This window comes from Diospyros lotus, chromosome 2 (assembly GCF_014633365.1).
Source record: "Diospyros lotus cultivar Yz01 chromosome 2, ASM1463336v1, whole genome shotgun sequence".
Lineage (NCBI taxonomy): Eukaryota > Viridiplantae > Streptophyta > Magnoliopsida > Ericales > Ebenaceae > Diospyros > Diospyros lotus.
Genome location: NC_068339.1, coordinates 14,437,373 through 14,462,467, shown reverse-complemented (window position 1 = coordinate 14,462,467; position 25,095 = coordinate 14,437,373). Strand labels below are relative to the sequence as shown.

The 25,095-nt window shown below is 36.1% G+C and overlaps 2 protein-coding genes across 5 annotated transcripts in view; one reads left to right on the top strand and one right to left on the bottom strand.

The window, feature by feature from the left end:
* The window catches only part of LOC127793789 (mannosyltransferase APTG1), a 62,610-nt gene that overhangs the window by 13,102 nt on the left and 24,413 nt on the right, over positions 1-25,095 (top strand). Inside the window, exon 10 of one of the 3 annotated variants that reach the window (XM_052324518.1) lies at positions 21,313-21,559. The exons of 1 other annotated variant lie outside the window; for it this stretch is intronic. The gene's annotated coding sequence lies outside the window, so the exon portion shown is untranslated. Of the gene's footprint in view, positions 1-1,276; positions 1,573-21,312; positions 21,560-25,095 lie in introns of those variants that run through there. One more of the 3 variants, XM_052324520.1, reaches the window with a different exon arrangement.
* On the bottom strand, positions 19,890-24,339 carry LOC127793790 (uncharacterized). 2 transcript variants are annotated; one of them, XM_052324522.1, is made up of 4 exons: positions 23,913-24,339; positions 23,432-23,587; positions 20,415-20,630; positions 19,890-20,173 (listed from the first exon to the last, which is right to left on the bottom strand). In XM_052324522.1, exons 1-4 carry the CDS (start codon positions 24,103-24,105, stop codon positions 20,127-20,129), a joined length of 612 nt encoding a protein of 203 aa, XP_052180482.1. In that variant the 5' UTR covers positions 24,106-24,339; the 3' UTR covers positions 19,890-20,126. The 2 variants fall into 2 exon arrangements, with proteins under 2 accessions (XP_052180482.1, XP_052180483.1); XM_052324523.1 differs by having other exon boundaries at positions 23,438-23,587.

Below are 25,095 nucleotides of genomic sequence, written 5' to 3'. Positions count from 1 at the left end.
GTGCGTTATCACTTTGTTAGTTAAAAAGTTCTACAAGAAGAGATTGAGATATGGCAAATCAAAACGGATGATCAAGTTGCAAACTTATTCACAAAAAGTTTGGGCAGTGGTAAGTTCAAAAACTTTTGTCGTTAGCTCGACACAGTGCAAAGAATGAAAGCTGGTGTTGAGGGGGAGTGTTAAGATTTACAACACCAGCCCAAAACATTTGAAGAGTTCCTGCTCAATTTTCTTTTGGCTCAACTCATGGAACTTTCTATAATTAGTTCATAGAGTTGGTCGACAATAATATATAAAAAAAAAGAAGAAGAAAGTGGGATACGCGTGTGGTGTGGAATAATTATGATTAGTAAATGTGATTAGTGTCTCGCATATTGTGTGGTTATTAGTGTATTTATATTACTATAAATAACTCTTCTTGTAAGCTTTGGAAATCATCCTATAGCAAGCTTTCTAATAAACAATAAAGCTTGAAGTTGTAACTCTTCTTGAAAGAGTTGTATTTTCTTAAGTGAAGTGTGAGAATTTGTGGGTTTTCTAGAATTAATTTCTAGAAAAATTAGTCTTCAATTTTTAGTAAATTTCTTCTTCTTTGAGTGGTAAAATAGAGTTGTGTACTCTAATTTTTTTTTTCTCAACATTGCTGCGACTGACCTCCCCTCCCCTCTCTCTAGCCGATTGCCTCCACTATTTGGCTCTGCCGTTCCAGCCGCCACTGCCCCTTCGTACCTAGTGACCCACCTCCCCTCCACACACCCTAGCCGGCGACCGACCGACCCCTTCCACACCCGATGACCCACCTCCTCTCCCTCATCCCTAGTCGTTAGCCTCCACCAGCTCGCCTTCCGCCATTCTAGTCGCTGGCGACCCACATCCCCCCCTCCCCGCACCCCATCCCTAGCTGTTTGCCTCCACCATTTGCCTTCGTCGTTCTAGTTGTCGTTGACCCCCTCCCTAGCTGGCGACCCCCCTCCCCCACCATCGACCCTAATTGACGGTGCTATTTGTGCCAACGCTGAGTCGTTGCCCTAGTAGACATGGAAGGTCGAGCATGTAGTCCGCTAGAGTGCATGTGTGGGCTTTATGCTATTCTAAAGATATCATACATGAAAGTGAATGACGTAGACGATATTTGGTTGTCATCGATATGGGGTAATATATCCAGTTTTACATATTGGATAAGGCAAAATTTCCATATGTAATATCTTAATTTCTGATATTTGGGTTTGTATCTTGTGCTTGAGTTATAGAAGGTGATGTGTGCAATTATTTTCAGTGGCATGATCCTCCCATGCCTGATCATGTCTAGTATGCCATTAATGGGCTTATGAAAAGAGTCAAAGGAGCTTGAGAAGGAGAGGAAGAGCTTGAAGAGAAAATTGATGCTTTGTATTTTCTTGTTGCTTATTGTCAGTTAGCTATATTAGAATGCCAATATTTGGGAAATGTAGGTCTTATATCCTGTCAGGTCAAGTCTAGAATTATATGTAAGGAAACTTTAAATTGACTTTATATTGTAAACATGAAGCTGAACTTGTTTGTATTGGATTATGTAATCAAAAAATTCAATCCCTTATTGCCTCATTTCATAATCAAATATACGTTCATTTCATAATCAAACACTCAATAAAAATGTGGCACATTAGACTTCAGTTCAGTACCGGGATTGGATGTAAAATGAAAACAAAATTAAACAAATGTTTGCATTAAAACAAAATTAAACAAATGAAGTTGAATCGTGTCTATATGTTGTTAGTGGGTTGGCCGCACTTGATCCTTCAGTTGCAGCTCTAGTTTGTTACTATTGTCTTCACAATTTGTCAACCTTTTGCTGCTAAAGTTGGTTGGGTGTTACTGCTTTCTTTCCTTTCCATTTCAGCCCTGACAAGCCAGGATCCCCTGTGACAACTACTGAGCTCTTTATTTGCCTTGGGTCATGTATGAGTCTAGGGGTGGTGTTTAATAACTATATACAAACAAGTATGAAATAAAATAGAGGAAATAAACAAATTTGCAGATAATAACATATTTGATATACGTAAACAATATACTTGATATGTCATGACCCCAGTAGTTTTGTTGTATAAGACTTTCATTTCGCTCATCACATTTTGTCGCTTGACTTGCGAAAACACTGTTGGTGCTGCGTATGACTTTCTAGCAACATCTTGAGTGAAACCTCTTGTTTTGCCCCTACCCACACCACTTTGTTTGATTGTTTGTACTTACCGCCATTCACAACAAGAAAAGTGATGGTTAGAAAAAGATCTTATACTCGCATGAACAACCATATTCATAGTTAGATGCTATGCTTTTAGGTAAGTCTCTTTCCTATACCACTTTGCAATGTAGTCTTTAGGATTCAACTGTCTATGAAACAAAGCACATACATCATGTTGGCAAGGTTTCCCTTTGAGCATCCAAGTCCTGCTAGTATATGTCATGTTCTTAAGGTTTACATTATGTCTATACTCCCCTTCCAACACCTAAAACCCAGTGTCTCCATTCCACTGAATGTGATACTTCATTGCTAAGATCTTGTTCGCCCCCAACTTCTGCATTGCATGAGATGAAATCTCTAAAATCTTTGTTTCTACGAATTGCCTCATGGTTGCAATCCTTTCCATCACTTGCACCTTGATTTCTTCTAACATAGTAATAATTGACTTTAGTCTAGCATTTAGAATCCAACCATTGAAAGCCTCGATCATGTTGTTCTCTGGTGTATCACATTGACAATCTGTTCTAAAGAATGTCTTGCACCATATATTATGATTATAATACAATAGGTTATCAACTAATCCCTTTTCTGACCTTATTCATTTTACTTAATTTTTTCTTTACCAACTGCTCAAACTGTGCTAGCGCAACCTTTCAAAGTTTCTTCCTCATCTCCTCACCTCTCAACTTAACCTAGTTTGACCATATGTGCCTAGCACACATTCTATGCTCCACATCAAGCAACTCATCAACAATAGTAGAATCCAAAACCTACCATGCAAATATTTAATGTATTAATATCATATGAGGCATAATTTACAAATTAAAAACAATTAATTGAACTATAAGTTTAAATGACATATCTTTTGCATGTTGGTGACCATTGTCCAACCAGAAGGTGTACTCATATTAAGGTCCGTATTGACCATTGAGATAAACCATTTCCAATTTTTCTTATTTTCTATTTCCACAACCTCCCACTTTACTGGATACATTTGATTATTATCGTCATTTGATACACAACATAAAAGTTGACCCTTATATGGACCCTTGAGAAAGCATCCATCAAATCCCAAAATCAGTTTACACCCAGCATTATACCCCTTCTCAATAGCATCAAAACAAACATAAAATCTCTTGAAGTGTTGCAGCCTATCTTCACCCATTTTAATTTTAACAAAACACATAGTACCAGGATTGGATCTCCTAATTTCATCTGCATAGTCATGTAGCCTACCATATTCAACCCATTAGTCACTTGTCATACTTGCAGTCACCTTATTCTTTGTTCTCCTACACTGTTTTCCCCACAAACATATTTAAGGATTCTCTTTAGAGTTGTATTTCTTTGATCTTTATCTCAGGTTGAGACAAAATCCTCCCCCTAATATGCCCAGCAATAAACTTTGAATTGCATAACCTATTCTTGTTGCTTCTGTAGCACTTGGGTACAGGGTTATAAGTTTTGACAATGAAATTGTTTGATTTTCTGTCTAAATTAGCAAACAACCATGGGCATCCTTCCTTGCACTTAACCTTGATCATTTTCCTCTCATTAGGTTTAATGGTAAGCTTTACTCCTCTTGTCACAACATACTTGGACAGAGTCTTTCTGAACTCATCTACGATCTTCAAAATCATACCCAACTCCCAGTATGGAATTGAGTTTGGATCATAGCCAATATTTCCATGTTTGTATCATCTACCTGGACTAGCCTCAACCTTATTCTTAGAGTCTCCCTCAGTACCCCTTGCTGTCAGGATCAGAGCTATTCTCAAAAGGTTCACCACCCCCAATTACACCCATAGATGTATCAGACAGAACAAGAGTTCCCCTTGGAACCCCGCATCATTACCCGCTTCCCCTAATGATGGTTCCCTTTTTTGTGCAGATTAGACACTCCTTCTTTAATTCCTCATCCTCTCTCTTGCTATCTTTACCTCATCATCAACATCAGTAAATCTAAACTGTCCCCCAACATCTTCTGATGGATCAATACTTTCCACACTACTGCCCCCGCTACTTTTAGTACTTACTTTCATCAATGCTTTCCTCTAAATCCTGAAATCCAGAATCTCTCACCCCAGTTCTTGAAGGTTAACCTCACTATCTGTATGCTTAACAAATACATCTACAATATCACTATTTCCAGTTACTGCAAAGAAACTTAACATATCTTGATCTCCCTCAATTAAAGTGTAATGCCGGACATCATCACCTCTGACTCACCCATAGTAAATGGCCACGTGTTTGCAATTCAATGAATGACAACAAATTTAGGTCAACAATGTCTTCCGTTAATTTTGTGGACAGGTGTTACTCGGTGAAAACATACATGAAAATGTACAACAATATTGTTAACCCAATTAATGATAAAAGATTTTGACCTTTGGTTGAAACAACTCTAATAACATCAAGATGCTAGAGGTAGTAAACAAATGAAGAGGAAGCAACTAGAAGATGGTATGATTTATCATTCACAGGGCAAAGGAAAAGTAAAGGAGGGTAGCCGCCTATGACTTATAGTGCTTGCGGATTAGAGGGCCACAATAAGAGGTACTATGCTAGGAGAGATGCTCCCAGAGGTATATTAGCATGTACAATCTGCAGTTTTATATTATTATTATATTTATTTTTTACATTTATTTTTTAAGTTAATTACGGAATTGGTATGATTCTCCAGTTGAACGTGTCATTCCAATTATATCAAGCCAGCATAGAATAGAAATATTCGCTAATATAAAACTGGTGATATATATATATATATATATATTCCTTTTGTGAGGTGAACGGTCATGGTTTCATTTCTAAGGTTCAGTTGATTGATGTGTTTAACAAGGAATTGGACCAAGGTATTTGTAGAATCAATTCAAGGGCTGGCCATGAGTATAACAGGTTAGAAGAATATGGTTTTCAAGCTGGGTAGATACATTTGTGGTCTCTAAACAATTGTTCACATGGTAGTACTTAAAATTAAAAGAGTTCACATAATCCTTTTTACATCTTAACGTATTTACTTACTATGAAGATTTTTTTAAGGTTGGTTATATGAAAATTTTAAACTTACCACGATCATACTTTCTATGAGCCTATTATATTTCGTCATTTGTAAGAAATTTTTACTAATTATTTTCTTCTCATTTTTTTTTTTTTTGTCTCTCTCGTAGTATAAACTCTCTTTATTTCATCCATTTATCTCCTGAGAATTTTTATTAATATTCTTTTATATGTCCATACTATTTTAATTCTGATTCTTATATCTAATCAACAATAAGTGTTATTAATCTTATTACATATAGTGTTGTTTTTTTTATTTTTTTTTCTTAAATTGTTGCATTTTTAGTAACATTTTCACTCATATATAATATATGATCTATTGGTGTGATACATTGTCAGTGTGAAATAATTTAAGAAAACTTATGATTATATTTGGATAATAATATTGGCAAAAAAAGCTTTATATTATATTAGAAGTTAAATTTTACGAGATACCTCAAAATTAAATTTAAATTTATTGGGGTGGCTCAATATAAATTTATATTTGTAATCAGTAATGAATATATTATGTTTTAAATTATTTAATAAATTAATAAAATTATTTAAATATTAAAAATAAGATACAATAAACTCATTTAATATTGTTGAATCAATGCCTTGAGTCAATGGTGGGCAATTATCTATTTTTATAGCATTACTAGTGATAAACTTGGTGATACATCGGAGAGTTTAATTTAAAAATAAAAAAATAAATTTATTATTTTAAATAATTTTAATAGAATTGATAATTATAATTTTTTTATTTTTTAATTATTTATCAAAATTTAAATTTAATTAATTATTCATTATTCAATATGTTAATGGATAACACTTTTAATTCAATATATTGTCATTCAATGTGTTAAAGAATAATTAATATAATAAGTAGGTCATTTGATAAAATATTTATAAATTTATTTATTTATTATGTTATATTTATTTATAAATAAATATTATAAAATCTATAATATATCTACTCAAGATGTTTGTTATTTTTTATTTATTATATTATAGTTATAAATATAAATTAAAATTCTTAAATGAGTAAGAATCAGTTTTTTTAATAATAATAAAATTTTAAAAATATGAATTTTGATTTTTTTTATAATCTTAAAAATGTGATACTTTAAATATTAATTAGTATTGAAAAATCTTAGCATTTGACGATTTTAAATAATTTTTTATGAATTTGTTAAGATATCATATTTTCAAGATTATAATATAATTATTAAAGTAATTAATAATTAATTAATCACTACATTTAATTTAATGCAAGCTTTTTAGAGAAAAAAATCACCATTGATTGACATTTGGCAAAATATTTTATTTGACTATTATATTTTAATATTATATAAATATATATAGAATAAAAGATATAAAGATAATATTTTAAATAAATAGATAATTTTTTATGACTTAATTAATAGTTTAAGTTGTCTATTAATATTTCTCATAAAATTTATGTAAATTTAATATAAATTTGAGAGACAAAAAATAATTTGGCAGATTTTTTTAGAGAACAAAAATTTACAAACTATTCTATTTTAATATAATATATTATATATTATTATATTATACAAATGTAAGATTTTATTTAATGGATAATTTTTTATGACTTAGTTAATATTTAAGTGTCTATTCATATTTTTTATAAATAATATTTATTTTTGTTTAATTAATAGCATTGAAAAATTCATGCAAGTTTAATACAAATTTTAGATGTAAAAAATAGTTTAGCAGATTTTTGGAGGGAATAAATATTTGCATACTATTCTACTCTACTATATATTATATATAATTATATAATATATAATTATATATAAATATAGAATTTTATATAAATGAACAATTTTTTGTGACTTAATTAATAATTTAAGTGTTTATTCATATTTCTCATAAATAATATTTATTTTTAATTGATTGATGAATTAATTAAATATTTAATATTCACATAATAATGTATTAAAAAATCTATGATTAGTATTGAAAAACTTGTATGTTTAAAATCTATTATTAATTTTATAATAATTAGTACATATTATTTCAAAATAATTGAAAAATTTAAATTATTAATATAAATTACAAAATATAAATTATTAATGTAATAAGTACTAAATGTAAATAATTGATGCAAGTTTTTGAAAAAAAATTTATTACTAATTATTTTAAAGCAATTGAAAGATTTAAATTTTTAATGTAAATTACAAAATATAAATTATTAATGTAATAAGTATTAATTGCAAATCATTAATATAAGTTTTGGAGAGAAATTTTTTTTTTCAAGACTATTCTACTTTTATATATATAAAGATATAAAGATTATATATACTATATAATATTTATATTATATTATATAAAGATAGAATTTTATATAAATAAATAATTTTTTGTGACTTAATTAATAGCTTAAGTATTTATTCATATTTCTCATAAATAATATTTATTTTTGATTGATTGATGGATTAATTAAATATTTAATATTTACATAATAATGTATTGAAAAACTTATGATTAGTATTGAAAAATTCATGTATTTAAAATTTATTATTAATTTTACAATAATTAGTATATATTATTTCAAAATAATTAAAAATTTTAAATTATTAATGTAAATTATAAAATATAAATTATTAATACAATAAGTACTAAATTCAAATCATTAATGCAAGTTTTGAGAAGAAATTTTTTTTTTCAAGACTATCTTACTTTTATATATATAAAAATATTAAATATTTAATATAAAAATTATGTAAAAATATAATCTTCACCCACAAGCTAGAATAAGGTCCATTTGCCCTCCCAGGGCACAAACATGAACTTCAATTGAGTTTTTTTTTTTTTTGTTTAATTAATATTATTTATACAAAAATATATAAGAAATGAATAAAGTATTTGACAAAAATACTACTTCGTACATGATGTTATAGCTTTAATAAAGGATTTAAAAGAATTATATCACAATTATGGGATGTGGCGCTAATCAACCTGCCAGTTTAATGTGTTTCGAGTGAGATAGCTAAAGGACTGACGGAAGAGAGGAAGAAATTGAGAGAGAATCAGATTTGTATTCTTTCTTTGATAATCGATGGTGGGTTACAAGAATAGATTGAACTTATATAGTTGTCCTAGGGTGTTGCCACAGTAGATCAGAGCCCTCATAACCAATTATTTTGTCTTATCCTAGCCACTTTTACAGTTGGATATTCTCTCTAACTAATTAATAGTTGGAAAAAAGAGAATTACAATTGAATAATAAACAGAAATACCAAAGTAAATAAATCTGCAACAAAATTGGCCTTGGTCAACCTTGGTTCCATGACAATACCCTTTCATTCAGCAATTTCTTGTCCTCAAGAAATGTTTAAGAGGCTGGCGATTCGAGAAAATTGTTGTAGTAGTTGGGGAAGGTACTCCCAGGTGTCCTCCCTCTCGGATCCTCCTTGCCATCTGACTAGCACCTGAATAAGAGGAGCCTCTTGATGGTAGATGATTCTTCTGTCCAAATCGACAATTCCTTTACAATAACCAAATCGATGTTTCACATGAAAATATCAAAATATTACATAACCTCTGAATATCGTAATCATGGACAAAACCTACGGTAACATAGCCGTTACATGTCGATGATATTCTTTCCCTTGGCGCTACTGCTTTCACCTGGAATGTTTGAATATTCCAGGGACATAGTCCAAATTAGATGCTGAATCATCTAAGTAAGAGTTCAAAAATGTTTTCATGCAGATATGAAAAATCATATACAAAATCGATAAATCCCGACATGCACCAACCTAAGAGAATTCCACATAGCACTTAACCCTAACCGGGGAAAATGCAATCTCTCTAAAGGCGACACGACCACTTCGGCTCATTGGCAAAACAATCATGCTTAAGAGGGACAACCTCGACATATGAACCCGGGAATCACCCCATTGTCATTGTTAGGCTTTACGCTCCAACTCAAAAGCAATCCAAAACCCAACGCAACCCTAGCCCCAAGAGTGCCACATCAGCACTCTTTGGCGATATTTCGGTACGCCTCGATTTGCGTGCCTTCTTCGATCATCGCACGAGTCACTTCGTCTCAACCCTCAAGGCACCCTAATCATCACATTTATCCAACAATTATAATTTTCCTTAATTTTCTCACAATTTTCCTATTTTTATCCCATTTTCTTCTCTAAGAATCCAAAATAAATATCTACACAACTATTTTCTCAAATATTTTTACATAATAATTCATAAAACAATATTTATAAGCCTCTGGGATTTTCTGGAAATTTTTCAAATTTTTCTCCTATTTTCTCAAATTTCTATAATTACTTTTCCTTGAGAAAATTTATTTCTCATCGATTTACTTCGAATATACTTCAAGAAAAATCACCAAAACTCATCAAATAAATTCCTTATACTTCTGGAAATTTTTCAGAATTTTCTAAAAATTCCTCCTATTTATTTTCTATTTACATTTCCTTTCAAAAATCAAAAATAATTATTTTCTCAAGAAATTTCCAAGATAAAAATTCATAAAAATAAACTATTCATCTTTCTAGAATTTCTGGATATTTTTCCAGAATTTTAATTCCTTTAATTCTATTTTTCCTATAATTTTCTTTATTTTCAGTATTTAAAAAATACAAAAAATACCTCCGATCATCTTCTCCGGCGACAGTACACCGGAAAATTGAAGCGACGACACCAGGCTGATCCTCTCCCTTAGTCGATCCCAATGGTACCAATTTTGCTCGGAAAAAACCACCGGAAGCCTTCCGATTTGGCCAAAAACAGTCGGCCGAAGCTATCCCGCCACCGAACTCCGGCGAATTAAATTGACCCTCGATTCGAACTCCGATTAGCACGAAACTTTCCAGATCAGTTACCCATCACCTTGCGAACAAAAGCCCCTTATTAGATCGCTCGATCGATCACTCTACAACCCGATTGCAAAATGTATATATATATATATACAGCCGAATGTATATATATGCGAAAACACCCTCTATACTACCCCAAAAATTCTCAAAATCTCCAGAAATGATCCTCTTCCCTCAAGGAACAAAAGTCCCTTATTGGTTTACCTCGATTTGCTCTCAAAATCGAGCAATTTGATGCTTCATTTTCGGCCGAAACCCTTGGCTATTTATAGCCAAATTCGACCCCCACGTGGCCGATTTCCGGCCAAGGCTTCTTCCCCACGCTTCCTAGACGACCCTAGGCCACTCCCTGACGACCCTAGGCTGCCCAAATCACCGGAAAATCAGGCCAAAATCTCGGCCAAATCTACCATGCTTTGGCAGATTTTCAAAAATTGCGATTTGACCCTCTTTGAATTTCCTTTTACATTTTGGCCCTTATTCTCAAGCCCCTTAATTATCCAACTATACCACTAAGACCCACAAGATTAGAACTTCTCATTTCTGCCTTGAAATTTTCAAAAATTTACCGTTTTGACCTCCCTCGGGCATTTTTAGAAAATTACACTTAGGCCCGACTGATTTATTTGACCTCAAATCCACTCGATTCAACCTGAAACCTCTTAAGGGTTGTTCTATACATCGAATACTAGTCCTTGACACTTTCCGTTGACTTTTTGGACGTCGCTTACAGCAATTCGGTAATACGACCTAATTGGCAGTTGTATTTTTGCTGTACCGAAAACTGTTCCCGATCTCATTTCTTTCATCACTAAAAATCATAATTTTAATTGCTCGTCGATACTATACCATTTTCCTTGGCTATCTAGGGTTCGAGGTACTCCTTCTGATTAATTCGGTCGTCTAAAGCTGTGTTAGTGTGCCCTATAGTCCTATTTTTCCCAAAATTCCAATTATGCCCTTTATCAAACATCATTTTTATTCTCAAAATTATTCTCGGGTGTTACAGTGGTTTTACCCGAAAAGATTTTAAGCGACATGTGAATGGTTTACTGGGAATGTTCATCCCTATGACTTGGTTTATTATGGTTGTCCAAACAATTATTTACACATGCATTGAATTTCGTACGGTAAAGTGCATACATTGAGATGTTGATTTTATGCATGTTATGATTTTTCGGCGTTGACTTGTTTTGTGTCGTCCATGTGGGACGTGGGTTGGTAACTTGTGACGTAGCCCAGAGTGACAGCACTCGGGATGCGTACCTAGGATTAATGCTAGGTGACCCACTTGGGACGGGGCTGAGTCGGACTTCACCCTACGGGACCCAAGTGGCGGGGCTGAGAGTGGACACCACCCCGGTTGTTGGCTCAAGTGGCGGGGCTGCGAGTGGACACCACCCCAGGTTCCTTTGAGCAATAGCATTAATGCCAAGGTGACGTCGATTCCGGGTTGGTAACTTGTGACGTAGCCCATAGTGACAGCACTCGGGATGCGTACCTAGGATTAATGCTAGGTGACCCACTTGGGACGGGGCTGAGACGGACTTCACCCTACGGGACCCAAGTGGCGGGGCTGAGAGTGGACACCACCCCGGTTGTTGGCTCAAGTGGCGGGGCTGCGAGTGGACACCACCCCAGGTTCCTTTGAGCAATAGCATTAATGCCGAGGTGACGTCGATTCCGAGGATAGTGCTGATGTGGCACTCTTGGGGCTAGGGTTGCGTTGGGTTTTGGATTGCTTTTGAGTTGGAGCGTAAAGCCTAACAATGACAATGGGGTGATTCCTGGGTTCATATGTCGAGGTTGTCCCTCTTAAGCATGATTGTTTTGCCAATGAGCCGAAGTGGTCGTGTCGCCTTTAGAGAGATTGCATTTTCCCCGGTTAGGGTTAAGTGCTATGTGGGATTCTCTTAGGCTGGTGCATGTCGGGATTTATCGATTTTGTATATGATTTTTCATATCTACATGAAAACGTTTTTGAACTCTTACTTAGATGATTCAGCATCTAATTTGGACTATGTCCCTGGAATATTCAAACGTTCCAGGTGAAAGCAGTGGCGCCAAGGGAAAGAATATCATCGAGATGTAGCGGCTATGTTACCGTAGGTTTTGTCCATGATTACGATGTTCAGAGGTTATGTAATATTTTAATATTTTCATGTGAAACATCGATTTGGTTATTGTAAAGGAATTGTCGGTTATATGTCATTGAGGTTTCGATCTTGCTTTCGTTGATGTGATTGTTGATACCTGTCTTAGTTTATTATTAAATTTTGATATGCTAAGAAGGTACGATCGAGATTGACGGGAAATGATTATGATGAAGGTATATGTATTGAGAGACTTATGTCGTGTGTTCGATGTTGAAAAAAAAAAAAAAAAATATTCTCGAAATCTCGAGTTAACGCTCGTTGTGGGAAAATGGGGCGTTACATTTGGTATTAGAGCAAACTAGCAAAAACCCCGATTGGAGACTCAGGGGTACTAGTGAGAATTGAGAATAACTGAGTCAGTAATGGTTTAGCTATCAAGATAGGTTTGAATCATTGAGGTTCGAGTATTAGAATGGTTTGGTAGTTATTAGAATCATTAAGGTTCAAGTATTGATGTTTGCCTTTTTCAGATGGAGAGGACTCGAAGAATCCTGGATCTCAATGAGCAAGATGAGGAAAACGGTAGTAGCAGTCATCGTGGTCGCTTAGTGAGTCGCGCCACAAGTAGTCGCCATAGTCGCTCTGCGAATTCAGCTACGAGTAATCATCGTAGTCGCTCCACGAATCGTGCCACGAGCAGTAGACGACAAGAAGAGCAATCAGGTCCTAGTGAGAGTAGACTTGATCGAATAGAACGAATCTTAGAGGGCGTGCTGACACATGTAACAAGGAACGAGCCACCAAGGCACACCCCCCATGTGCTGGATCAGTATCGCCGGCAAAGACCCCTGGTGTTTAGAGGAAAAGCGGGAGATGACCCCAGTGCAGCCGAGTACTGGATAGAGCAAACTGAGAAGCTGCTCCAACACCTGCAGTGTAGTGACGAAGAGAAGGTTAACTGCGTTACATTCATGCTCGAGGAAGAGGCTGCACGATGGTGGCAATCAGCCCAACGAGCCCTACAAAGGACACCCAGGCAGGCAGCACAGGATCTAAGGCCGAGACAAGCTCAGGCGATAACCTGGGAAGCTTTTAAGGAAGTTTTCAATGCTAAGTACTTTCCCCAAAGCTGGAAGGAAGAGAGAACTTGGGAATTCATGAACTTAAAGCAGACTGACGAAATGTCAGTAACCCAATACGATGTCAAGTTTACCCAACTAATCAGATACGTGCCTATGTACGAAACTGACGAAAGGCAGAAGGCACATAAATTTGTGAGTGGATTAAAAGTAGATCTACAACAAGCCCTCAGCTCATGTACCATCAACACTTACAACGAGGCGCTGGACAGGGCTCTGACCACTGAAATGAACCTACTGCGTGTAGGATTGATAAGATCTGATGAAAAGAAGAAAGATTCGAAAGGCACGGAGCATAAGACAGGAGGGAAAAATTTCAAAGATAGCAAGCCGTGTCCTCGATGCAATAAAGAACACCCAGGAAGAAATTTTTCTCAAGGGCATATCACGTGTTTTTCGTGCGGCGAAAAAGGACACAAGGAAAAGGACTGCCCTAAGAAGAAAGATGTACCTCCAACTGGGAATCGAACGGGGATCATATGCTACTCGTGCAATCAACCCGGTCACTACGCTAGTGAATGTCCGAAGAGACAGAAGATGGATAAACCCGGGAAGATAACCATGACGCCAGGACCTCGTACCGGACGAGTCTTTTGCCTAACAAGAGAAAATGAAGAGGTTTACCCTGGCTTGGCAAGAGATGATGAAGAAACCCATCCGACAATGACCAAAGATATGCCGAGCTAATTCAATGTTATCAATTTCTGTGCCATCTTGGCAGATAAGTTAAAGTTCAATGTTATCAATTTCTGTGTCATCATGGCATTAGCATTAGAGTCGGTTGGGAGTCAATGAAATGTATCTCGAGGACACAGTTGGAAATAATAATAAGTGTTATGAATTATTTTGGGATTCGTGTAACTGCCTGTTCAAAGCTACAACGGGATATTCTGGAAAATAAAAACATGTCTGGTAAGCTCGGATCATAAGGAGATATAAGCAATGAATAATTGCTAAGGATAATGAGTGGTACTTAGGACATTTCAATTAAGAGTCATTAGCAAGTATCACGGACCAGATTTCGAGGACGAAATTTCTTTAAGGGGGGAGGATGTAACACCCGAGAATAATTTTGAGAATAAAAATGATGTTTGATAAAGGGCATAATTGGAATTTTGGAAAAAATAGGACTATAGGGCACACTAACACTGCTTTGGACGACCGAATTAATCAGAGGGAGTACCTCGGACCCTAGATAGCCAAGGAAAATGGTATAGTATCGACGAGCAATTAAAATTATGATTTTTAGTGATGAAAGAAATGAGATCGGGAACAGTTTTCGGTACAACAAAAATACAACTGTCAATTAGGTCGTATTAGCGAATTGCGGTAAGCGACGTCCAAAAAGTCAACGGAGAGTGTCAAGGACTAGTATTCGATGTATAGAACAACCCTTAAGAGATTTCAGGTTGAATCGAGTGGATTTGAGGTCAAATAAATCAGTCGGGCCTAAGTGTAATTTTCTAAAAATGCCTGAGGGAGGTCAAAACGGTAAATTTTTGAAAATTTCAAGGCAAAAATGAGAAGTTCTAATCTTGTGGGTCTTAGTGGTATAGTTGGATAATTAAGGGGCTTGAGAATAAAGGCCAAAATGTAAAAGGAAATTCAAAGAGGGCCAAATCGCAATTTTTGAAAATCTGCCAAAGCATGGCAGATTTGGCCGAGATTTTGGCCTGATTTTCAGGCGATTTGGGCAGCCTAGGGTCGTCAGGGAGTGGCCTAGGGTGGTTTAGGAAGCGTGGGGAAGAAGCCTTGGTCGGAAATCGGCCACGTGGGGGTCGAATTTGGCTATAAATAGCCAAGGGTTTCGACCGAAAATGAAGCATCAAATTGCTCGGTTTTGAGAGCAAATCGAGGGAAACCAATAAGGGGCTTTTGTTCCTTGAGGGAAGAGGATCATTTTTGGAGATTTTGGGAATTTTTGGGGTAGTATAGAGGGTGTTTTCGCATATATATACATTCGGCCGTATATATATATATATACATTTTGCAATCGGGTTGTAGAGTGATCGATTGAGCGATCTAATAAGGGGCTTTTGTTCGCAAGGTGATGGGTAACTGATCTGGAAAGTTTCGTGCCAATCGGAGTTCGAATCGAGGGTCAATTTGATTCGTCGGAGTTCGGTGGCGGGATAGCTTTGGCCGATTGTTTTTGGCCAAATCGGAAGGCTTCCGGTGGTCTTTTCCGAGCAAGATTGGTACCATTGGGATCGACTAAGGGAGAGGATCAGCCTGGTGTCGTCGCTTCAATTTTTCGGTGTACCGTCGCTGGAGAAGATGACCAGAGGTATTTTTTTGTATTTTTTAAATACTGAAAATAAAGAAAATTATAGGAAAAATAGAATTAAAGGAATTAAAATTCTGGAAAAATATCCAGAAATTCTAGAAAGATGAATAGTTTATTTTTATGAATTTTTATCTTGGAAATTTCTTGAGAAAATAATTATTTTTGATTTTTGAAAGGAAATGTAAATAGAAAATAAATAGGAGGAATTTTTAGAAAATTCTGAAAAATTTTCAGAAGTATAAGGAATTTATTTGATGAGTTTTGGTGATTTTTCTTGAAGTATATTCGAAGTAAATCGATGAGAAATAAATTTTCTCAAGGAAAAGTAATTATGAAAATTTGAGAAAATAGGAGAAAAATCTGGAAAATTTCCAGAAAATCCCAGAGGCTTATAAATATTGTTTTATGAATTATTATGTAAAAATATTTGAGAAAATAGTTGTGTAGATATTTATTTTGGATTCTTAGAGAAGAAAATGGGAGAAAAATAGGAAAATTGTGAGAAAATTAAGGAAAATTATAATTGTTGGATAAATGTGATGATTAGGGTGCCTTGAGGGTTGAGACGAAGTGACTCGTGCGAAGATTGAAGAAGGCACGCAAATCGAGGCGTACCGAAATATCGCCAAAGGTGAGTGTTCGCCCCCAACTTTGTTTTGACTTGTGAGTGGTTTTACCCGAAAAGATTTTAAGCGACATGTGAATGGTTTACTGGGAATGTTCATCCCTATGGCTTGGTTTATTATGGTTGTCCAAACAATTATTTACACATGCATTGAATTTCGTACAGTAAAGTGCATACATTGAGATGTTGATTTTATGCATGTTATGATTTTTCGGCGTTGGCTTGTTTTGTGTCGTCCATGTGGGACGTGGGTTGGTAACTTGTGACGTAGCCCAGAGTGACAGCACTCGGGATGCGTACCTAGGATTAATGTTAGGTGACCCACTTGGGACGGGGCTGAGACGGACTTCACCCTACGGGACCCAAGTGGCGGGGCTGAGAGTGGACACCACCCCGGTTGTTGGCTCAAGTGGCGGGGCTGCGAGTGGACACCACCCTAGGTTCCTTTGAGCAATAGCATTAATGCTGAGGTGACGTCGATTCCGAGGATAGTACTGATGTGGCACTCTTGGGGCTAGGGTTGCGTTGGGTTTTGGATTGCTTTTGAGTTGGAGCATAAAGCCTAACAATGACAATGGGGTGATTCCCGGGTTCATATGTCGAGGTTGTCCCTCTTAAGCATGATTGTTTTGCCAATGAGCCGAAGTGGTCGTGTCGCCTTTAGAGAGATTGCATTTTCCCCGGTTAGGGTTAAGCGCTATGTGGGATTCTCTTAGGCTGGTGCATGTCGGGATTTATCGATTTTGTATATGATTTTTCATATCTGCATGAAAACGTTTTTGAACTCTTACTTAGATGATTCAGCATCTAATTTGGACTATGTCCCTGGAATATTCAAACGTTCCAGGTGAAAGCAGTGGCGCCAAGGGAAAGAATATCATCGAGATGTAGCGGCTATGTTACCGTAGGTTTTGTCTATGATTACGATGTTCAGAGGTTATGTAATATTTTGATATTTTCATGTGAAACATCGATTTGGTTATTGTAAAGGAATTGTCGGTTATATGTCATTGAGGTTTCGATCTTGCTTTCGTTGATGTGATTGTTGATACCTGTCTTAGTTTATTATTAAATTTTGATATGCTAAGAAGGTACGATCGAGATTGACGGGAAATGATCATGATGAAGGTATATGTATTGAGAGACTTATGTCGTGTGTTCGATGTTGAAAAAAAAAATATATATATTCTCGAAATCTCGAGTTAACGCTTGTTGTGGGAAAATGGGGCGTTACAGCTTTGGTTTGGTCTAATGAAGGATTGGCTCATTATCTCTTTTATTATCCTTTTGATTTCAATTTTTTGGATAAGGGCATAACGGTATGACCTGACATTGATTGGCTCTACATTCGATTTTAGGTTAATGACATGGTCCAAAGTTCGGTTAGGAGGAAGGGTCTTTGGTTCCATAAAGAGGTCCTTAAAGTTTGCCAACAGTTCATCAATAAAGGGTAGTGTGTATACTTGGTCAGCACTTTTTTACTGGTGGCTGACAGTGAGTTGTAGCTCGCCCTGCCCTTCCCATTTGGATTCTCCTCCACTTCCACAATGGAAAATAGCTGTGTGAACTGACTCCATTTGCTCATGAGGACCCTTTGCAGCCTCTTACCTGTAATCATCTTGCAAGTCGCAACCTTTTGCCCACTGGTAAACGTCATCTTCTTCCCTTCTTTTTGAAAGGAGACTTCCATTTGGTTGAAATCAAAGCTTATGGGACTCATCCCCTTCATCCAATCCACTCCTAACACCACATCACACCCTCATAGCTGTAACAACCTAAGGTCTTCCTCAAATTTTTCTTCTTGCATTTCCCATATGAAACCCAGGCAAGCAGAATTGCTCAACACTCGATTTCCATTAGCAACTACCACACTCAAGGGCGGTGTCCCAATGAGTTGGCACTTTAGCTTCATAGCGGTGTTATTGTCAAGGAAACTATGGGTGCTCCCACTGTCAATCAAAATTGACAAGTTGTCTTCCTTCACCTTCCCTTCAACCTTAATTATCTTGTTGTTGGTGATCCCCTTGAGGGCATGGAGGGATATTTCTCCATCATTCTCCCCCCTAATTTCCCTAAATTCTTCTACTTCTTCCACCTCCAGTTCACCATCCCTATCTCCTTCTAGCAGTAACAGTTGGCGTTTGCATTGGTGCCCATAATAGTACCTATCACTGCACCTATAACATGCGTCGAGTAGCCTCGTAGTCTCCTCCATCCATCCCCCTTGATATGGGCCCCTAACATTTCTCCCCCCTATATTTCCTTTCGTCGAGTCTCTATAAGTCCCCTTGTTGCCAATTTCCCTCGGATGTCACTTTCTGTTGCTATCTCTGCTTCTTCATAAGGGTTTCAACCACTAGCTCCTGCAACTTGGCACTCTTCGCAGCTTATTTCACTGTCCGAGGCCTTATCATTTTCACCATCGGTCGCAAATCCTCATTGAGGTCGCTAAGGAAGCTAGAAACAAAGTAAGCTTCCGACAGGTGGGGGTCATTGTTACTCATCAATGACCTCAACTCTTCAAAACGTCTCAAGTAAGACCCCACATTCCCCACTTGTCGTAACTTATTGAATTCCTCTATAGTATCCGACATGGTCATTTCCTCGAACCTTTCACAAAGCTTTTCTGAAATTTCCTCCAAATATAATTTCTCCCTCATTCGGGTCCACCCTTGGAACCATGCATCCACCGTATCGTCAGAGTAAGCGATAGCTAAGGCCACCCTTCTTTTTGCTGGTACATTATACCATTCGAACATCTGCTCACACTTCCTAATCCACCACCTAGGATTAGTCTCTTCAAACACAGGTATCTCCATTCGGGGCCATGGGAAACCCCTGTGGGGGAGGAATGGTTTGGTCCTCTCGTTCCTCACCTAACAATCTCCTTGCTCGACAACAATCTCATGGGCTCTATTTTCTTAATTCATTCTCTCATTCTGTAAAATAGGGTCGTTCCTATCCCTACGAGGAAAGTTGGGAGACAACCTAACCTGATTTTGGTGAGTAAACATCAACATAAACTGTTAAAGTTGATTACCCATCTCCTTCCTCATCTGGTTGATATCATCTCTCATTCGGTTAAGTCTTCCTTCCATCTTGCGATCCACTGTCATGATCGCATCATGGTTTTTTTGGTTGCTGACTTCTAGGCAATCCACCCGATCCTGAAATTCTCCCACTGCCGAGTTGAGTTGTTGGAGCTGCGACTCCATGTTCTTCATGTGCGTTCCTTCGACCATCTTCTGCGACCCTAATAATCCTTGCCAACACCGAGACTTTGATACCAAATGTCACAGTTATGGAATGTGGCCCTAATCAGCCTCCTGATTCAATGTGTTTTGAGTGAGGTAGCTAAAGAACCGAGGGAAGAAAGGAAGAAATAGAGAGAGAGTGAGAGAAGTTGAGAGAAAATCCGATTTGTATTCTTTCTTTGATAATCAATGATGTCTTACAAAAATAGATTGAACTTATATAGCTATCCTAGGGTGCTGCCTCAGCAGATCACAACCCTTATAATCAACTATTTTGTCTTATCCTAGTTACTATTATAGCTGGACATTCTCTCTAACTAATAGTTGGGGAAAAGAGAATTATAATTGAATAATAAAGAGAAATAGCAAAAGTAAATAAATTCCCAGTAAAATTGGCCTTGGCCGGCCTTGGTTCCGTGACAAATTATTACATAATTCGTATCATAATCTATAAGAACGTGAACGTAAAAAGAAAAGGATAAGAATTAATGTACCCCGTGGGTTCTACAGTAGCAGCTAAAAAGCAAAGAAGGAAAAAAAAAGAGAGTCGAGCAACCGAATTCACAGCATAGACAGGTCAGTTCTACCAGAAGTCGTTCACTCCACCGTCACCTTCCTTTGGTCTGTTTCAAGCATCCCTTTGCCTGTGCAAAGTGAAAATGTCAGTGAGTCGTCAAGTTTCCAGCCAAACTTCCTCCAATAATAATCTGGTTGTTCAACGTTGTCTTGTTTCATGGGAAGACTACTCCAGGTTCTTAATGAAGCAGAGTATAAATAAAAGACCTTTATAATAGGAGCTATACAATGAATGCATGGAGTTCATACTATTTGTTAGACCTGTACAATTAGACTAACACAGCAAGATTATGAAAAGAAAGTAGTGACCTGGTATGGATGAAGAGCGACATTGACGATGAACTATATGCTTGACTGTTTCTTGCCGTGTTTGGCGAACTAGAGTGGTTTTCTTAACAGGAGACCTGTCCGTGCGTTGGTCTTTTCCAGTTAACATTACTGTCTGTTCTGTAGGCTGCTTGGTTTCCTTAGGTACTTCTCTTATTGGAAATGCTGTAGCCACCCTTTTCGGACGCCAAACTGGCCCTGAATTGAGAATCATTGTATAAAATACACAAGGTTCAACCATAAGGACTCATACGCACCCTGTTTGGTAATTTCAATATTCAAAAACTTATGAGCCATACAAGAACGCTACAAAGCTGTATTGAGCACTGACCTCGTATATGAGGAAGAAGCAAGAACAATAAAAGCATAGACATGACTTAACACAAATGGTCAAGCTGTAAGCTACATGCACCATATCTAATGCTCTAGTTAACTTAAAAACATAATAATGCAGTTGCAAGTATTGAAAGAAAGATCTGTCAAAATAAAAGATGATGGTTTTCATTGACTTTTTATGCCGGATAATATATCTTACATTCTTGCATAAACTGTTAAGCCAAAACAATGGTCCTCAAAGCCTCATTCCAATAGTGGACAGTTTCATCAATGGAAGTATGTAGCAGAACCAATGTCAGACCCAAGGATTCAAAAGGTGCTTTAAATATTGAGTTTGATGATAACAAGAAGTTTATTGTATTTTAAGAATTCTATATGATTATTAATCTAAGTTATTTTGGCTGTAAAAACCTCACGGTCAAGTCACAGCGAAACTCATGACCTAATTATTCTACTTTTTACACGTATATTATTTCAATTCTGGATGGAATTGAACTGTAGTGTTTTTAGGTGTTCTAGAGCTTTTTTGTTTTTCTTTTTCCAGGTATGATTGCACTGTGACAGCTCCTGACGAATGACTTGACACTTAAATGCCTAGTTGAGATGAATTAAGTCCACACAGTCATTTCGTACACTTGTGTTGAGACTGTTCAATGTCAGACAGGATATATAGCGAGTCAACATGTTTTGTTGGGAAGGGCGAATATCTTCAGAAGATCTTGCAGAATAAAGAAACTAGCTGGCCTCCAATGGCTATTCTGAATTTGAGGTTCAAAGCTATAAAAGTCACTTCTTGTCTGCAGTTAGATGAAATTTTTCACTTTAAAACCCTCACATTAACTCACTCACGCGCGTGAAAAGAATAAATCATGGTACAATATAAGAAGGAATAAAAGAATATAAAAGAATAAATCATGGTACAATATAAAAGAATAAATCATGCTACAATCCTCTATATAGAAAGTACAATATATAATAATCACTCTCATAAAAAGATAAAACTTTTTCAATGTAACTATCATAACTTTAATTTGCATCTTTGTTTGTAATTTTCTACGCAAATACTAATCATACTATGCCCATGAGAGCATCAAAGTCACTTCTAATTAGATAAAGAATGAGCTTCACTTGACTAATCCCCAACAGTTCAAGTTTCAAACCCTAAAAGTTCAATCTATCTTGTTATTTGAGCTTTTCATTGGTGAATCCAACTAATTTAAGTGTTATTATACTCTTTACAGTTTGAGGTTTGGTCTTTCAACCCATCCATATAAGGAGAAAGAATGAAGCCAAAGTCAATCATTCTGAATTTTGGAAGAGGTGAAAAATAAAGATTGAAAATGGGTGGGTGAACCGGCCTCCCTCCCGCTTGGCCCACCTATTTGATGGGTCGGGTCAAATTTGGCTTGTGAGAGAGACGGATCGGACTGGACCGAGCTGGGACAATAAAAATTGGGGCCCGGCACAGCCCTCTAACCCTTAATAAGTGGGTTAAGGTGGGCCGGGCTAGAGCATGCTAGGCTGGCTTGTGGTCCTATTAAGCCAGGTTAGCCTGTGGACTTGGCTGCTTGGGCTGATCTGTGGACTATTTATTTTTAATTTTTTTAATATAATTTTTTAAATATTTTTTTTATTTTTTTCTCAAATACAACAAATATTTTTTAAAATATAATGTTTACTTACAAACATAATTTTTTTATGTTTATTGTAAACATAATTTTACAAACATAATGCTTACTTATAAACATTATATTTGTAAAATTATGTTTAGTGTAAAATTAAAAATTATGTTTAAAATATATTTATAATTACTAATTACAAACATAATTTTTTAAATATTTTTTTTATTTTTTGGTGGGCCGGGTCGAGCCGGGCCACAGGCCACATATCGCTGGCTCGGCACAGCTTGCATTTTGTTGGCAGGCCAGGCCGACCCGTCTGCTATAGTATCGGGTCGAGTCGAGCCAGGCTGTGGGCCAAGTCGGCCCATTTTTCATCTCTAGTGAAAAATGAAAGAAGAAAAATAGGAGACTAGCAACCATTCTATGTATGATAAAGTAGAACACAAACTCTCAAGTTTTTTTTTTTTTAAATAGTGGTGGGAGATCAACTTTTGATGGAGAAAAAAATATCCTATTTAGTAAAAATTAATCATATATCCGTTTGAGAGTATAAATTTATAATTGCATCTGATTTACTTAAAAGTCAAACTAGGGGTAAGGTTGGTCTATTTCAAGACTATGCGTGCAAAACTCGGACACATTAAAAAAAAAAAAAAAGAACACATATTTTGTCCCCACACAAAGAATGATTTTGTGACCAGGGTTAAATTATAAAAACAACTTCGGTTTACATAAATAAGAAGGTAATGCACAAATACGATCTTTTTTGTCAACTCTAATCTTCATAGAGCCAAAAGCTTTATGCATTATGAATGGGCCTTTTAGGGAATGCACATCAGCATGAATCATACAAATAGATGCACTATGAACATACATGCATAACTTTTCAATTATTTATATGAATAAACCTCCCTTATCTACAGACAATTCTTCAAACACCCACCAAGGAAGCAATTAAAACAACCTAATCAATTAGTCGTGTGCAATAACAGTAAACTAGTAGAAACAAAAAAAGAAAATAGAAAACAAAAGAACTGTTACCCGTACAAGGAGGACTGGATGTGGCAGAATCAACACCTTGTGATTGTTGGGCATCCGTCAAAGGGGCATACATATAACAATCAGATAAGAGGTACTCCCTAACCTTCTTAAGCAATTTCTTGCTGTTTTCCCCACCGGGTTTCTCCGTTTCATCTCCTAACAACAGGAAAACATTCAATCAAAGCAACCTTCAAACCCTAATATGAAAACCCAATATCAACACCAAGTGTTGTACAACATATTGCTCTCCAAACAACAGAAAAAACATTCAATTCAATTAAAGCAGCCTCCAAACCCTAATATGCAAACCCAATACCCACAACCAAGTGTACTACACGATACTGCTGTTTTTCCCACTAGGTCTCTCTGTTTCAACTCCTAACAACAGAAAAACATTCAATTGACTAAAGCAATCATCAAACCCTAATTTGAAAGCCCAACAATAAAACCAAGTGTATCAGTTTTAAGCACAGATGATTACTTGTAGCAAACGTACAAATTGGCTCTGTGGGTGAGGAGGAACCAGAGGGTTGAGAAGAAACCAAGGGAGCAAACATGTAGGAATCAGACTTGAGATAGTCAAAGAATTTCTTGAGCAGCGGATTCTTCTTCTTGCCATGTTTCTTGAGTTTCTTCCTCTGAACTTCTAGTGCCGCATCCACTCTTCTACCCATTTTTACAAGCACTTGGAGGGCATACAGAACAATATCCGTCTGGTGCTCTTTGGCGGAGAGTTAGTTCGTTTCCTTTCAGGGTTTGTTGGATGGAGGTAAGGATTAGCAGAAACGGCGGTGGGATAGGTGTCGGATGGAAAAGAGCGCAATGTGTCGAGTCACCGGCGAACTTGCCAGCAGCCAACAGGTGGCAACTGCTAGCGGTTGGTTGTGTTGTGACGTAGGCATAGACGGTTTGAGATCAACCATCACAAATCTCAATTTCATTAATTATATATAAATATAAATTTACATATTTAATTCTACAAATTTTATGTTGATTAGAAATTAATATCAAAACTAGTTCAAAATAATTCAGCTTCTTCTAAGTTAAAATGGCAATGTAAATGGATGGAAATAGAAGAATATTAATTATCAAATGATGATAAAATTAAAGACAAATTTAAACTCTAAGAACGTTATTAACGTTGATACTCTCAAAATATAAAAAATAGTCGTGCACTCATGCATTTTTATTCCACCCATTCTTTCTCAATTTGGAGAAAATATTATCTATTTAATATTATTATATCATGTCGATACTATGGTTGTGGTGGTTTATTAGGTTATGTTTTGAAAACATTGATAAAAAAGTGTTTAGTAATTGAATGTGATGTTGTACTTATTAGACTTATTAGTTAACGACAAGTATTAAGTGCTTAATTAATATTTTATTAATGTGCTATGCATGTATAAAATGATTAGAAAAGACACTAATTTATTAAATAATTATTATGAAAAATGGCATAATTATATGAGTAAAGAATAATTAATTAAAAAAGTATATAATTCTTAATAATTGAGGGTCTCAATAAAAATTTAAATTGTTGTATTTTTAATAAAAATAAGGGATGCAACCTAACTTTTGTGCTTTAATATTAAAGCTAAGCTTCACCAAACACCACTTATTGTATTTCATGTCACCTTTACACATTGATGGGACATGACATA

Coding starts and splice junctions, on each gene's coding strand:
- LOC127793790 (XM_052324522.1), bottom strand. CDS start 24,105: ATGGGTAGAAGAGTGGATGCGGCACTAGAAGTTCAGAGGAAGAAACTC. Junction 20,631..23,431: donor ATCCAGTCCTCCTTGTACGG/GTAACAGTTCTT, acceptor TTCTCAATTCAG/GGCCAGTTTGGCGTCCGAAA. Junction 20,174..20,414: donor TCGCTCTTCATCCATACCAG/GTCACTACTTTC, acceptor CACTTTGCACAG/GCAAAGGGATGCTTGAAACA.